At 41.4% G+C, this 15240-nt stretch overlaps 1 protein-coding gene across 1 annotated transcript; it reads right to left on the minus strand.

Moving 5' to 3' along the window:
• Positions 1-2795: 2795 nt before the first annotated feature.
• Positions 2796-15012, minus strand: LOC124282627. Its single transcript, XM_046718658.1, is given in 5 exon segments — positions 2796-5595; positions 5597-6002; positions 9869-9891; positions 12719-13984; positions 14878-15012. Coding segments are annotated over 5 exon segments (2667 nt in total). The 5' UTR covers positions 14968-15012; the 3' UTR covers positions 2796-4713.
• Between the last annotated feature and the right edge of the window lie 228 nt (positions 15013-15240).

Raw genomic sequence — 15240 nt, forward strand, 5'->3', positions numbered from 1 at the left:
ATTATGCTGTCATTTAACTTTCGGCCAATGATCCTTTAATTACTATTTATTTAGATATTTACATTACTATTTAGCCACGATCCTTTAATTGCTGTTTGGTCAAGATCTTTATATTTTACTCTTTTGTCATGAATCTTTAATTACTATTTCTTCCGGGATCGGGTGGTCAGGCTCGCCGGCTTGGTTGACACATGTCATCGGTTCCCAGTTGCGCAGATCGATGCTCATGCTGTTGATTACTGGATTGTTTGGTCCAGACTTGATTATTTACAGACCGCCGCCATATGGCTGGAATATTGCTGAGTACGGCGTAAAACGTAACTCACTCACTCACTATTTCTTCAGTTTCCTCCCAAAATCCTGATAAGCTGTATTAACAATGTGCCACGAATCCTATCTCTCAGTCATATGTATTAAAAGTTGAAAGACAAAAGATGAAACAACTAGAAGCGTTAATGTATTAGCTCACTACTCTTACGATATCCTCCAAAATCACTACTATCTAAAGCAACAAAGATAGTGGTCCATTGGACAGTTAAACCCTTTATTGTGCTGGGTGCTTCAGACCCTCACAGGCCGAAATACAGATATAATAGGCGTGAAACAATGGGTGTTGTATGTCGCCGTGAGCACTGAACAGTTATGTCACTGCCGGCCCTGTTCTTGAGCATGAACAAAGACCCTAAGTGCAATCATATTAACACAGTCAGTCGCTGACGTCGTTGACCACCCTAACCAGGACATGTTTTTTCCTCGCTATAATTTACTGGCATGTATGATCCAGATTTGACTATTTACAGGCAGCCTTGTGGAAATGACAAATAAATATATTTGTTCTTTTGAATTTAACTTTTACAGACAATAATGTTCCAGACACACGGGGAAGGTGGAAGAGCCAAGCGGTTAAAGCATCTCCTCACGCCAAAGACCCGTCGTGAAGCCCATTCCTGGTGTCCCCGGTTTGAGGTCGTCCCAGAGAGTTTCGAAAACCAATCTTTCATTAAAAAAATACACCATACGTAACATCTAAAACTTAATGCATCTGCCAAATATCGTTGTTCTAAACACTTCATATTAGGTTCCAAAAAGATATTGCAGTTTGAAAGGATAGAAAATTATAGTCGTTTTTGCTTTGATCTATTAACGAAGACGCCAATGAGACATAAAAGCTTACCTGCATGAATGCAGCAACATCATTCGTGACAATGTTAATATCAATGTTCAGTTGTCAATAACAGTAAGTTCATAATACAGTGTAGGTTCATAATTCCATGGTTCAATTGAAGGGGCAAGAAAATAACCCAGAAACGTTGTGTTTACAATGAAAAGAAGTTGACATCCATAATATTTTGTCTTATAATGTCATGTTGTATTAAAAGTAACTTGGTCATTAACAGCCATTAAATGTGTATATGTGCACAATATTGCCTTAAAGCTACAATAAAAACACAAATTTTGGGTAGGTTAAAGGTCACATGCAACGTAAAACACAACTTTGCAGATTCTGATACCTTTCGGTATGGACTTACCGAAACAAATCATCAAAAAAGCAAATTCAACTTAAAAAGTTTAAAAATAACGCGATGAAAAAATACGAGCGAAATTGGAGTTCAAACGTTTCACTAATTTCCCCCCGACTTTTCGGGGGAAAACTGGTTTCAACAGCTGGGCTGCGCTCATAGCACGGGCGCAGTGAAATAGGTTTGCGCAAATTGGAAGCGGGCTGTCCGGTGAATACTCGGTGAAGGCTTTTTACTAATGTTTTGTTGATATCTCACAGGCGCGAGCTTTTTATATGTTATGACAGTAAATAAACCGTTTATATAATTTCATTTGTCTATTTCACCACACGTTCTTCTTACCGAGTCACTTTCTCAGTTCGATACTTAAAAGCAATGTCATTATTTAGCGTTGACAGAGTTTCTAACTGTGATATAGATATGTCGTTGTCACACACAAAACTCAATGTCTTGTTTTATTGACACCTGTGTGTCTGCCTGCCTGTCTGCTAATGACAATATTCAATACACAACTGGGATCACTGACCACATACAATTTGAACTTAACACTAATCAGGATATACACCATAAACAAAATGCATTGATTTATGGCCCGAGTTCGGTCTCTGTCACATTATGTAATTACACAGACAGGCAGGTGTGATACTTGAACACATGACATGTTATGATGTCTGTTGATTGCAAAACGTTATACACAAAAAATGAGCATGTATTTACAAAACCCAACATCTCTATATATACACACACAATGAGCCGTGAGGGCATCTGCAAATGAAGAAGCCGTTACACTTGAGTGCACACCCACCCGCTCTGACTGGGTTCGGTATCCCGGCGGTTGTATCCCATAACCCCTACATGCCACTACCCCTACAGCCCAGTACCCCTACAATTAGTTAAAACAACACAAGGCATTTACCTGTCTGGCATAATGAACTGACCCAAAGAGAGATTAGTGCATAGAGTATACTGCTTCGTTTCTTGGGAAGTAAACCCGAGTACACAATATTGCACTTTTGATTTGCAATTGTACGCTTATAATTTTGTTTATATGTTTTTTCATAACCAGCAATGTATATTATATGTCATGAATAAGTGATAATTGTGTTTTAATTATGTTTGATTTTTTGGTTGCATGTGACCTTTAACCAATTCCTCTTCCGGGTACAGGAAGTTGAACACACGAACCCAAGTTCCGCACCAAATGTCACCTACATGAAAATATCCCTGCATACATTCAGCATGAGTCATAGAGCTAAAGAAAGACAATACTAAATATTGAAAAACATGGTAAGTTTTAATTACTGGATGGATGTACAATCACATCTGTGAGATGATTCTGCCTGCACTGAAAAGTGGTTCTTAACTACGGAATCTGATTTGGTGCAGTCTAACCTACAAGCCTATTTGCTTTATATCATGACGCGTCAGCGTTGTGTGGAAGACAGACCGGAAGCGATGCATGACTTGCACATTTCTAATTGTGACAGAACCCACATCCACTGGTATGGTTAAAATCATTATAAGGGGCCGTTCATAATTTATAGGGGTCGGGGGGTGGGGGGTTGATATGATTTTAGTGGGCGGTCACCCATTTTGTTCTGGGGAGCTAGGGGGTTTCAGCAATTTGGTACATAAAAATATGTTTAAAATTATGCCTGAATAGGGGAAGGTGATTGATCTTGTACATGACATGCAGGGGGTCACTTATTTTGTATATAAATTTTAGGGTGGGTGTCATTCACATTGTACATGCTTCTCCATAAAAATCATCACACACACACCCCTAGCCATAAATTATGAACGGTCCCTAAGGGCGAGCCAGCGATCATTGAATCCGGACACACCTTCTAATTCCAATTGACTTCCTTTACAAAACTGACACATAATCGATAATTTAGGCTCTTCATTCCTATGTTGTATATTGTATTCGGCAGCATAATGCTATTCATCATGTAAGAACTACAAACTATTACACACAAAGGACAGGGGCGTGTCACGTTCAGAAACAGCGTTAGAAAGACATATAGGTATATAGACCCTATCCTTGTACTATATAAAAGGACCAGGGTTGGGTCTATATACCTATATGTCTTTCTAGCGCTGTTTCTAAGCGTGACACGCCCCTGTGACACTAAGGGCATGAAATAGCATGTTACCACATGACGTGACGTTTTGCATCCTGGTTGCAGTCTGACACAATTGTTTACAAATAACCTAGCTGCCAAGGAATACCTTCAAATTAGGTCATTGTAAGCAGGAAAAAATGGGATGAGCTTCGGGATTAACTAATGTTAACACAACGCATGAGGTTATTCGCTATACTATGGAATCCTGAAAGGGACATTGTCGCATTATCGCCCTTGCAAAAACAAGCAAAAAGTGTCAAAATTAACCTAAGTGCGACAGTGCGACATCGCGACAATGTCCCTTCTAGGATTCCATTCTATACAGATATTTGTGTATTTCGAACTACAGTATACTACACTTATAACGAACCGGCTGATATAACGAACTACGTGTTTGGACCAGGCCACGTGGTGTATATGTCACAGTCAATCCGTCAAACCAGTCATTTGACCAAATGACTGATTGTTTCAGGCATTTGACCAAATGACAGATTGACTGTAACATATATACCATTCGAAATATGCGTATGACGAACTACGCTTGTAACGAACGAAAGTGAGTGTTTTTCTTAGTTCGTTATAACCATATTTTATCATAAACTGTTCCCAAAAGATAAGTTCATCATATATTATAAGACATATGAAATGAAATGCTACAATATATAGTGTTGATCATTTGCATCTTAATTGTCCAACAAATAAAGTATATATGCAACACGAAAAACATAAACGATTATTGCGTGCAGGTAAATTGTTCAAAATAGAAAACATCAAATGTGGTAAAAATGCAACATTATGAAAACGTTTTGTGGTTATCATTTCCAGTTGTTTTTTTTGTTGTTGTTGTTTAACGCACTGTCAGGTCGGTGAGAATGGAGTCGAGACAATCAGTGGTTGATGTTATGAGCACCGATCCACGCCGTGGCAGGAAGACACGGTATCGACCAAGTCGCAGAGTCCTGGCATCTGATCTATTTGGTACCTTCTTGCCACTAGCTCAGATTGGTGAAGACAGGTTTTAAACCGGTGGAGGTCAGCACATATAAATGCAACATATGACAATAAAACTACGATGCTTGTCGTATGCGACTAAACCTTTTCACAACAGCCACGAGTTCCTGGCGAAACCGTGGGTTGCAGAAGCTGTAGATGATGGGGTTGAATGCACTGTTGATGAAGTAGGACTTGAAAAAGAAGTAGAAAGCACCAAACTGTGGCGTGTCAACTTTATCAAAGAATTCCTTGTTGACCGCTCTGGCTGCCATGAGACTCAAATGAGGCAGGAAGCTCAATACGAATGCCAAGGTTATCAGAAACAACATCAACGTTGTTTTCTTTACCGCTGCATCGCTCCTCTCGGGGGATGCGTTATTTGAGCGTTGTGACGTCGTTGGAACAGGATTCTCAACTTCTTTTTCAGATGGCACTTCGCTGGCTATATCGTCTGCAGGACACGAGGATGCGCATTCATTGTGAACATCAGATGTACGTTCCGTCGACGTCTCCAGTTCGCAAACAAACGCTGCATTGTCCTCATGATATACTGTTTCATGTTCCTGTCGAGATTTCGTCACACACCCAGTATCAGCTTCAACACATGAACTCGAATGACATTTTCTAGATTGTGTCTTCAACTTCCGTCTGTAATTCCGCTGTTTTCTTATCCGACGCCATATAAGCGAATACAATACACTCAGTGATACGGTCGTTGTAAGAAAAATGGTTAAATTGAATCCGTTGTAAATCAGTGGATATGGTGTCCCGACATATATATCAGGCGTGCTGCAGTCCGATCCATTAATGGCGGCAACGTCAGTGGTAACGGTCCGTGGTCCATAAAATACACTTGCAGGAATCCCCACCACAACCCCGACTGTGCAACAGGCACTAATGGCCATCTTGGCTGTTCGGATGTCCATCTGTTTCTGAAACGGCCGACATATCTTCTTTGTATCTATCCACGGCTACTGGTATGAGAACTAGGCCTGAAGACACTGACGTGAATGTTACAAACACGCGCATCGTTTTACACATGATGACGTAAGACCCGAATGTGTAGCGATATCGCATATCTGCGATGTCAAATGGACAACTGACCACACAGTTTATTAGGTCAATGACCGCGAGGGACACAATGAAACATTTGACAGTGCTGGACTTAAACTTGACCAAATACACACAACAGACCAGGGAGTTGCCGATTATGCCCGTTGTCATCAACACCGACACAAGCACGATAGCTGGTAGATATTTGTAGGCGTAGATGTCGTCATAACGACGTAGGTGGACGTTCACGTCGTGGTCGCTGAGGGTTGTGTTTGTGCCTGACATTGGAGATGGTTGCCCTCTGTGGATGCTTTAATGTATACTAGTACCTAGGAAGAATTTGAATAATAGCAATGGTTTTAAAGAAGCATTTGCATTCAATGTACTGAGTACAAACCATGAATATCCTCTTAGATACTCAGAAAATAAGAGCCTATTAAAAATTAATAAGCAAAATTTTGGAGTTTAGTTTAGTTTAGTTTTACGCCGCACTCAGCAATATTCCAGCTATATGGCGGCAAAATATTGGAACACTGTTATGGACCTCTACTGTGATCAGGTTTGAGACTGGGCATCATGAGATTCTAGAAAATGATTTGAAAAATCATTATGATTGAGACTGTTGAAAAAAATTGAAATTAAAGGCAAGACTATTTGTATGGATGTCAATTGCTTTTTTGTGACGGACACCTGATGAAAGAGTAAGAATATACTTTCAAACGTCGTCTCCATCACAATAAAGAAGTTGACATCCATTAAAAAAGTCTGGTCTTTATGTGTATCACTTCTAAATGCCATTCAAACACTCAAAATTGACATTGTCTGCCACCAAAACAACCTTAATGCAAGACGTATCACCCAAATACAAAGCTTTGCTTATAGCTTAACATATACCCATGCCAATAATGGTTGTCACCGCCCTCCCCACCCCAACCCCACACACACCTCCCACCCCACCCCTCTCCAATTAATAAAATTGAAGGGGGTGACAACCGGAAAATATACATACAGCCTCTACACATCCTCTCCCCACCACCACCTTCCCCCGCCCACTCCTCTTATCCTCCCGTACACCACACGGTAAGGCCCTTAGTGACTTAGATACAGATTAAACGCAAGAGTTACACGCTCGTGTAGGGTGTCCTAATAACAAAGATTATACTTACAGAGGTAGCGTGCCTATATCGTTTAACAGGTGTATAACTTGCTCAAGAGTCTTAACCATAAGGGTATTGAGATAAATGATTAATTCAAGTATGGAGTTCAGGCAATCTTATCAATCTTTTCACGTCATTTTTATCGCATAGATAGTAGCGTGATATAAACCTACCCAGAATTCTCGCTGCTTTTCTTCACCTCCAAGGCACTCTTATCAAGTTTGTGAAAGTGTTGAATAAACCATCTGATGTTTTTTCTCTTAACTCTCAATAAATGTCAGCTTTTGTATTGTTTAGGAAATGGGAACTGTTAAGTCTTGTTTCACGTAAAATAGTTACTTGTGCTGCATATTATTGCATTACGAAGAAATAACGCCTACATACCTGTGACATCCCAGGTTTAAAGGACGAAAGCAAAGGCCAGGGACACAAAACTACAACATGCCTCAGTAAACAGGGAGGTGCACCAACGACAAGTGTTGGGAGATAAAACCTGCACATGCGCCGTCACACAAACATCTTAAGCCTTGACACTCAATTCAAGTGTCTTGTGATATGACTTAAAATACATCTTACATAAAAAGTCTGTGATAGTGAATAGCTAAATACATTTTATATTAATATAGGTCTTTAAGTGAATGGAAGCGAATTACTTGTCAAAAATGTTATATTTGTTTCCTTGGTGAATCAATTGTCTCACTGCGTTGAACAATGAGTAAATATACTCTCCCAAAAAAGAAACGCATATAGGAATTTCAACTCTATTTTTTATGTTTATTTTGAAACATCTTGTAGGCTTTATGAGTCAATGAAATATAGCGAAATTGCAAACTGAGAATGCAGACTTATCCGTCTTTGGCACCAACTCGAGGAAAGTCAGTTTGAGTGTCACATGGAGACGTGGGGTGGCGCTGAAGTCAATACCTCGTGTGACCACCGTGGGCATCCAGAACTGCACGGCATCGACTCGGCATCGAACGAATAAGTCTCAGAATCTCGTGTTGCCCAATCGCAAGCTCACCCTGCATGCAGTGCCTGTGCGAGTTGCTGAAGTGTCTGGGGCTGAGGGTTACGGCGTCGCACCCGTCTGTCCAGGGCATCCCACAGATGTTCGATCGGGTTTTTAAAAGTCCGGTGATCTTGAGGGCCAGGGGAGCACATTGATGTTGTGGTTCTGGAGGAAGTCTCTAGTGTGACGTGCTGTGTGGGGCCTGGCATTGTCCTGTTGAAACAACTCCCTCTGGAGATCAATGATTGGAAGGAGGTGTGGGCGTAAGATTTGCGTCACAGTACCGTTGAGCTGTCAGGTTGCCCTGGATCATCGCCAAATCACTTCTCCTACGGCAGGTGATCCACCACACACACACACATCACACACACATCACTTCCCCGGCCGAATCTGTCCACCTGGGGAACGCAAGCGTCGGCGAAACGTTCACGTCGACGTCTGTACACCCGCATTCTTCCATCGCGTCGTTCCAATAGAAATCGGGATTCATCACTGAACCAGATTCTACGCCAATTCGGTAGGTTCAGGCCTGAATGTTGGTGCACCATTGAACTCGATGTCGACGATATTGCGTAAACCAGCCTCTCTCAACCTGTTCCTAGCGGTCTGTACAGCGGTCTGTGCAGCGGTCGATGACGCAGGTGATGTACCCGGATGTAGCGATCCTGCGCCGCAGTGGTCTCTCGAGGTCGCCCACTACGAGGGGCATCTGCTACCGAATTCTGCCAGCGATATCTCTCCCAGAGCCGTGAAATGGTGCTTTGGTGAACATTCATGCGTCGGGCAACTGCACGTTGAGACTGGCCAGCTTCAAGCAAACCAATGGCGATATGACGGTTGGCTTCACTTAGACGTGGCATTTTGCGTTCGTCAACAATATTCCAAATACAGTGAATAATCGACAGACAGCGATCAACCTTTTATACCCATCATTGAGACTATCTGATCCCCAACTTTCACGTGCATTGCATGTGAATTGTGTATTCTGTGACACTACACGCCGAAATTGAAAATCATGCTGTTAAATACGGGTATTTTACGGATGGTGCGTTTAGTTGTGATGTTTCAAAACATAAACACCATAGGACTCATAAACAGAGCAAACCCTTTTGTAAAATGAATCACGTTTTAATTCATTGCTACATGAAACTGCTATTTTCATGATGTGTTTCTTTTTTGGGAGAGTATATATAAAAGTTGTATTTGAGGAAGTATATCTAATGTCAGATGAGTGAAATATTTTTTCAGTGACTCAGCCAGCGGTGACCTAGATCCGCTTTCTTCACTTGTTTGCGAGGTTGTTGAGCGTGACGATGCCTTTTAACAACTACTAAAATAAACCCGCACAGACGGACAAGAAAACACTCATACATTAAAGGCCATGAAATGCCTCCCTCTCATGTCAAGTTGCCATGTCATGACCAAACAGAACGGCTGTTCATTGCGGCGTTAAGCCCTATATTTCCCATTGACACTGTACGCGTAAGGTACATCATAATTCCACATCTCGTTTACAAAGACTGTGGATATATTTCACTGGTATTTTGACATAATTTTTATTCTAGCAATTCAACCAGTAAGGAATGATTGTGAAATACAGTTGTAAACAGACCTACCACATACCTACACGTGAGTCAGTGAGTGAATGAGAGACAACTGTTTACCCCAACACTAGTCCAGTTGTAAACAGACCTACCACATACCTACACGTGAGTCAGTGAGTGAATGAGAGACAACTGTTTACCCCAACACTAGTCCAGTTGTAAACAGACCTACCACATAACTACACGTGAGTCAGTGAGTGAATGAGAGACAACTGTTTACCTAGTCCAGTTGTAAAAACAGACCAACACTAGTCCAGTTGACAACTGTTTACCCCAACACAGTACCTACACGTGAGTCAGTGAGTGAATGAGAGACAACTGTTTACCCCAACACTAGTCCAGTTGTAAACAGACCTACCACATACCTACACGTGAGTCAGTGAGTGAATGAGAGACAACTGTTTACCCCAACACTAGTCCAGTTGTGACCTGTGAATGAGAGACAACTGTTTCAACACTAGTCCATCATGACAGCCATGGGTGAGTCAGAGGTCGCCTCCCACAGGATCCCCCTTCAGTGTTCACGTACATACATAGAGCACTAAGGTCCTAATCTGACCCGGAATCCTTATGTGGTAGATACAGGAATTGAGATGTCTTACTTATATTATCCCCCCGTAAGACAGATGTCCCTAGTATGTGGTGTTGTTGGTGGTGGAATTGCTCATATGACAACGTGCATGCGTGTGTAGGTGTATGTGCGGCTGCTTGTACTAGCCCAGACTTAAGCTGGTTTTATAGTGCTAGCCCACTGAGATACCATGCCGCAGTGAATCATGAATACCCCACTCAGACACATTATACTGACTACGAGCCCACCAGTCCTTGTTGTACCCATTAATGCCGCGCGCCAGGCAGGGACCAACAAGTACCATATTTTAACGTCTTTTGGTATGACGCAGTCGGGGATCGAACCCGCGACCTTCCGCACTCCGGGCGGAGGCTCTAACCACTACACCACGGAGGCGGTCCCCTAGTATGTATATCAAGACCAGGGTAAAGGTGAAACACACATACATATAATGCTGACGGCAAGCAAAATTGTAAATGTCCTAGATTAAACACAATATGATTTCGGAGCGATATGATTTCACGCCCAGTGTTCTCGAAATTAACACACCAATTAAAACAGAGAGCGATATATATAGAAGACAATATATTTATTTAGTCAATATAACAACATGTATGTATCATATGTCACACAATATAACATATTTGTATATATATTTCATAAATCTCACACAATATATTTGTGTGTGTGTATTATAGAAATAAGTGATTTCTACATGTGTATAAGCAATAAATATATAAAAGATGAGTCCAGATATTTCTTCTCATCTGTAATGTTCAGCCAGGATGAAGCAACTCTGACACATGGTCTGTGTAGTTCAAGTCAGTAAGTCTGTCGGCAAGAAGGTCGGCCTTCAAGGATCGAATCCTAGCGTCGATGATTCGGTAGCAACGTCTACGGACGGGATGTCTGCTGTCCTTGGATCTGCTGAATTTTAACTTCAGTAGCTGACTGTTCTTTTTGCATTCATGACTTATCCTACAGTCAGCCAAGCTGTACATCTCGTTGTAGTATCTAGGATGTATGATAGAGTTCAATACAACATTGAAGTCATGACTTATCCTACAGTCAGCCCAGCTGTACATCTCGTTGTAGTAATCTAGGATGTATGATAGAGTGCAATACAACATTGAAGTCATGACTTATCCTACAGTCAGCCCAGCTGTACATCTCGTTGTAGTATCTAGGATGTATGATTGAGTTCAATACAACATTGAAGTCATGACTTATCCTACAGTCAGCCCAGCTGTACGGGTAGCACATCTCGTTGTAGTATCTAGGATGTATGACAGAGTTCAATACAACATTGAAGTCATGACTTATCCTACAGTCAGCCCAGCTGTACGGGTAGCACATCTCGTTGTAGTATCTAGGATGTATGATAGAGTTCAATACAACATTGAAGTCATAACTTATCCTACAGTCAGCCCAGCTGTACGGGTAGCACATCTCGTTGTAGTATCTAGGATGTATGATAGAGTTCAATACAACATTGAAGTCATGACTTATCCTACAGTCAGCCCAGCTGTACGGGTAGCACATCTCGTTGTAGTATCTAGGATGTATGATAGAGTTCAATACAACATTGAAGTCATAACTTATCCTACAGTCAGCCCAGCTGTACGGGTAGCACATCTCGTTGTAGTATCTAGGATGTATGATAGAGTTCAATACAACATTGAAGTCATGACTTATCCTACAGTCAGCCCAGCTGTACGGGTAGCACATCTCGTTCAGTATCTAGGATGTATGATAGAGTTCAATACAACATTGTACGGGTAGCACATCTCGTTGTAGTATCTAGGATGTATGATAGAGTTCAATACAACATTGAAGTCATAACTTATCCTACAGTCAGCCCAGCTGTACGGGTAGCACATCTCGTTGTAGTATCTAGGATGTATGATAGAGTTCAATACAACATTGAAGTCATAACTTATCCTACAGTCAGCCCAGCTGTACGGGTAGCACATCTCGTTGTAGTATCTAGGATGTATGATAGAGTTCAATACAACATTGAAGTCATAACTTATCCTACAGTCAGCCCAGCTGTACGGGTAGCACATCTCGTTGTAGTATCTAGGATGTATGATAGAGTTCAATACAACATTGAAGTCATAACTTATCCTACAGTCAGCCCAGCTGTACATCTCGTTGTAGTATCTAGGATGTATGATTGAGTGCAATACAACATTGAAGTCATGACTTATCCTACAGTCAGCCCAGCTGTACGGGTAGCACATCTCGTTGTAGTATCTAGGATGTATGATAGAGTTCAATACAACATTGAAGTCATAACTTATCCTACAGTCAGCCCAGCTGTACATCTCGTTGTAGTATCTAGGATGTATGAGAGAGTTCAATACAACATTGAAGTCATGACTTATCCTACAGTCAGCCCAGCTGTACGGGTAGCACATCTCGTTGTAGTATCTAGGATGTATGATAGAGTTCAATACAACATTGAAGTCATGACTTATCCTACAGTCAGCCCAGCTGTACGGGTAGCACATCTCGTTGTAGTATCTAGGATGTATGATAGAGTTCAATACAACATTGAAGTCATGACTTATCCTACAGTCAGCCCAGCTGTACGGGTAGCACATCTCTTTGTAGTATATCCATGATAATTATGTAAAAGCGTAACAGTACATTAACATATTAACAGCATAAGTTAAGTTAAGCTCGACACTTCATTTTTCTCCAAAGGCAGTACAGTTCCCGTCGGAAATGTTCATTACAGAAGCTGTAGACAATGGGATTGGAAGCACTGTTAATGAAGTACGACCTCAGGAACAGATTGTAAGCCGTCATCGCAGCTCCACGGAGGTCGTCAAACACGTGTTTGTTGGCGGCCCTAGTCGCCATCAGCCCTAGATGGGGGAGAAAACTCAACACAAACACCAGTGTGATGAGGAACAGCATGAACGTTGTCTTCTGCCCTTTCTGACGTGGTGACGATGTGTTGGTGCTGGAAGACTTTAGTCCTTTTGACTTTGTCCCAGCAGACAGTGTAGTTGACTTGGGAGTCATAGCACTTGAACATCCACGTTCCTTCAATTTAGGATTGATTGTAAGTTCCATTGCCGTTCCACTGTGTCGAGGACAGCCGGTATCCTTTATTGCCTTGTTCGCATCCCCTTCGGTTGATGAACTCAGAAAATCATCAGAGGTGTTATTCGTCTCGGATGATTGATTTCCCTGCGTTACCACTATTTTCAGTGTTCTTCCACGGTTTTGCTGAGCCCTAACGCTTCTCCTGAAGGTCTGTTGTCGAACCACCTGCCGCCATATCAAACTGTAGAGCACAACGAGAGTCAGCGTTGAGGAAATGAAGACGATGAACTGGACTCCGTTGTAGATTAGAGGATACGGAGTCTTGATGTATTCATCAGCCGTAGAGCAGTCTGAGCCATTCACGAGAACATCGTCTGTCGTCACAGTTCTCGAACCATAGAGAATGGCAGCCGGCAAAGACAAAATAAATGATACAAGTGAACAGATCATTATTGCGACTTTAGCTACAAACGGAGTTGTCTGTCTTTTAAAGGGTCGACATATTTTCTTGTATCTGTCCACCGCTACTGCTACGAGCACGGCCCCTGACGACATGGATGAGAACGTTACGAACACTCGCATTATTTTACAAAACCCGTACTGCCCGAACGTGTAGTTGAATCGCATGTCCGTTATCTCTACTGGAATACTGATGACACAACTAATTAGGTCGAATACTGCCAGGGCCAAAATATAACAACGGGTTGTGCTGTGTTTAAATTTGAACGCATACACGTAGAAGACTAGTGTGTTGCCAAGCAACCCAGTCAACATCAAAACGACAAGGAACAAGATGGCGACCAGGACTTGCAGTGCGAACTCGTTGTCATAGCGACGAAGATAGACGTCGTGGTCTTCATGGAAACTTAAGTTGTCCATCGCTTCGAGAGAAAACTGAAAAATAGAAATATGAAATGAATTTATTTTGTTTAAACTCAATGTCAGATCTCAAGTTACCATGCACAGGGAAAACAACTTATCACAAATGTGTCTTTATGCATTATTTTTCGTTGCTTGAGGCAATGGTCAATGTAAAATACCAAAACTACAGAAGCTTGATGTGTGACCCCACTATGTATGCCCCGCGTATATACGTGTAACTAGGTCTCACGTAGTTCGATCACTCTCAGCGTCATGCCAAAACACGTTAAAAGATTGTTCTTGATGTTACCCTGCCTGGCAATCGCAATCCGGATATAAAACAAGGGCAATGGTTAAAGGCATCTGAGTACCAGATACGCTGACTGACACCATGAATGAGACACATTCATGTCCATGACTAACAGAGGAATCAAATATAATTCAAAATGTTCAGAAAATATATTTCCATTGCTTTTCTTTTTTCATTTTTTCCCCTTTTATCCTGTCTAATTTATTGAAAAACTGTACTTGTAACTGTTTAAAAACAGAAACTATAAAGAAAATAATGAATTTTACTGACGCCATGTTACATGGTAGTTACAAATCAAATTCCTATAATTTTAAATGTTACTAGACACAAAGCCTAATGCTGCTACGTCGGAAGCATAAATTATTTTTTATTGTAATTTCTCTTTGCCTCGATTATTATCTACTCATCTCAGTTTTGTATCGAAATTACGATTATTTCCTTGTTACATCAAGTTTCTTTTCAAAACTCGAAATTTCAAGGTCTTGGAAGAAAATAACCGAAATTTCAAGAAAATAACTGAAATAACGAGAAAATAGTCAAAGCAACGACAACATTATTTTTGTATGAAGTGGGAGCATTAGACTTGCCTAACTAGGAACGAAATGCTTGTACTTACACTGAGATTTGCACATGGACGACTGCAACAACCAAACACGTTCGTTGAGCGGACACAAAGTAAATGCTTTGTGACAACACATCTACGCATCTGATTTAACCCATGACGCTCTGTAACTAGTGTCGAGCATCCAGCGATGATACAAAGCATCATCAGCATGAACAGGGGAAGGGGGAAGTGTCGACTGACTAGACCGGATAAGGTCACTTTAAACAATTGTGTAAATGTAATGCAGTCATGTTGTGACAGCATAGGTTACAGCGGTGTCATACTGCAGGAGTTGAAATATCAGGAAACCAATTACTCGCTTTAGGAAGACCGTAAGTGGGCATTTGATTCAGCACTTATAAAATGAGTATTGCT

This window comes from Haliotis rubra, unplaced genomic scaffold (genome assembly GCF_003918875.1).
Source record: "Haliotis rubra isolate DU_JTF1 unplaced genomic scaffold, ASM391887v1 Scf30, whole genome shotgun sequence".
NCBI classification, from domain to species: Eukaryota; Metazoa; Mollusca; class Gastropoda; order Lepetellida; family Haliotidae; genus Haliotis; species Haliotis rubra.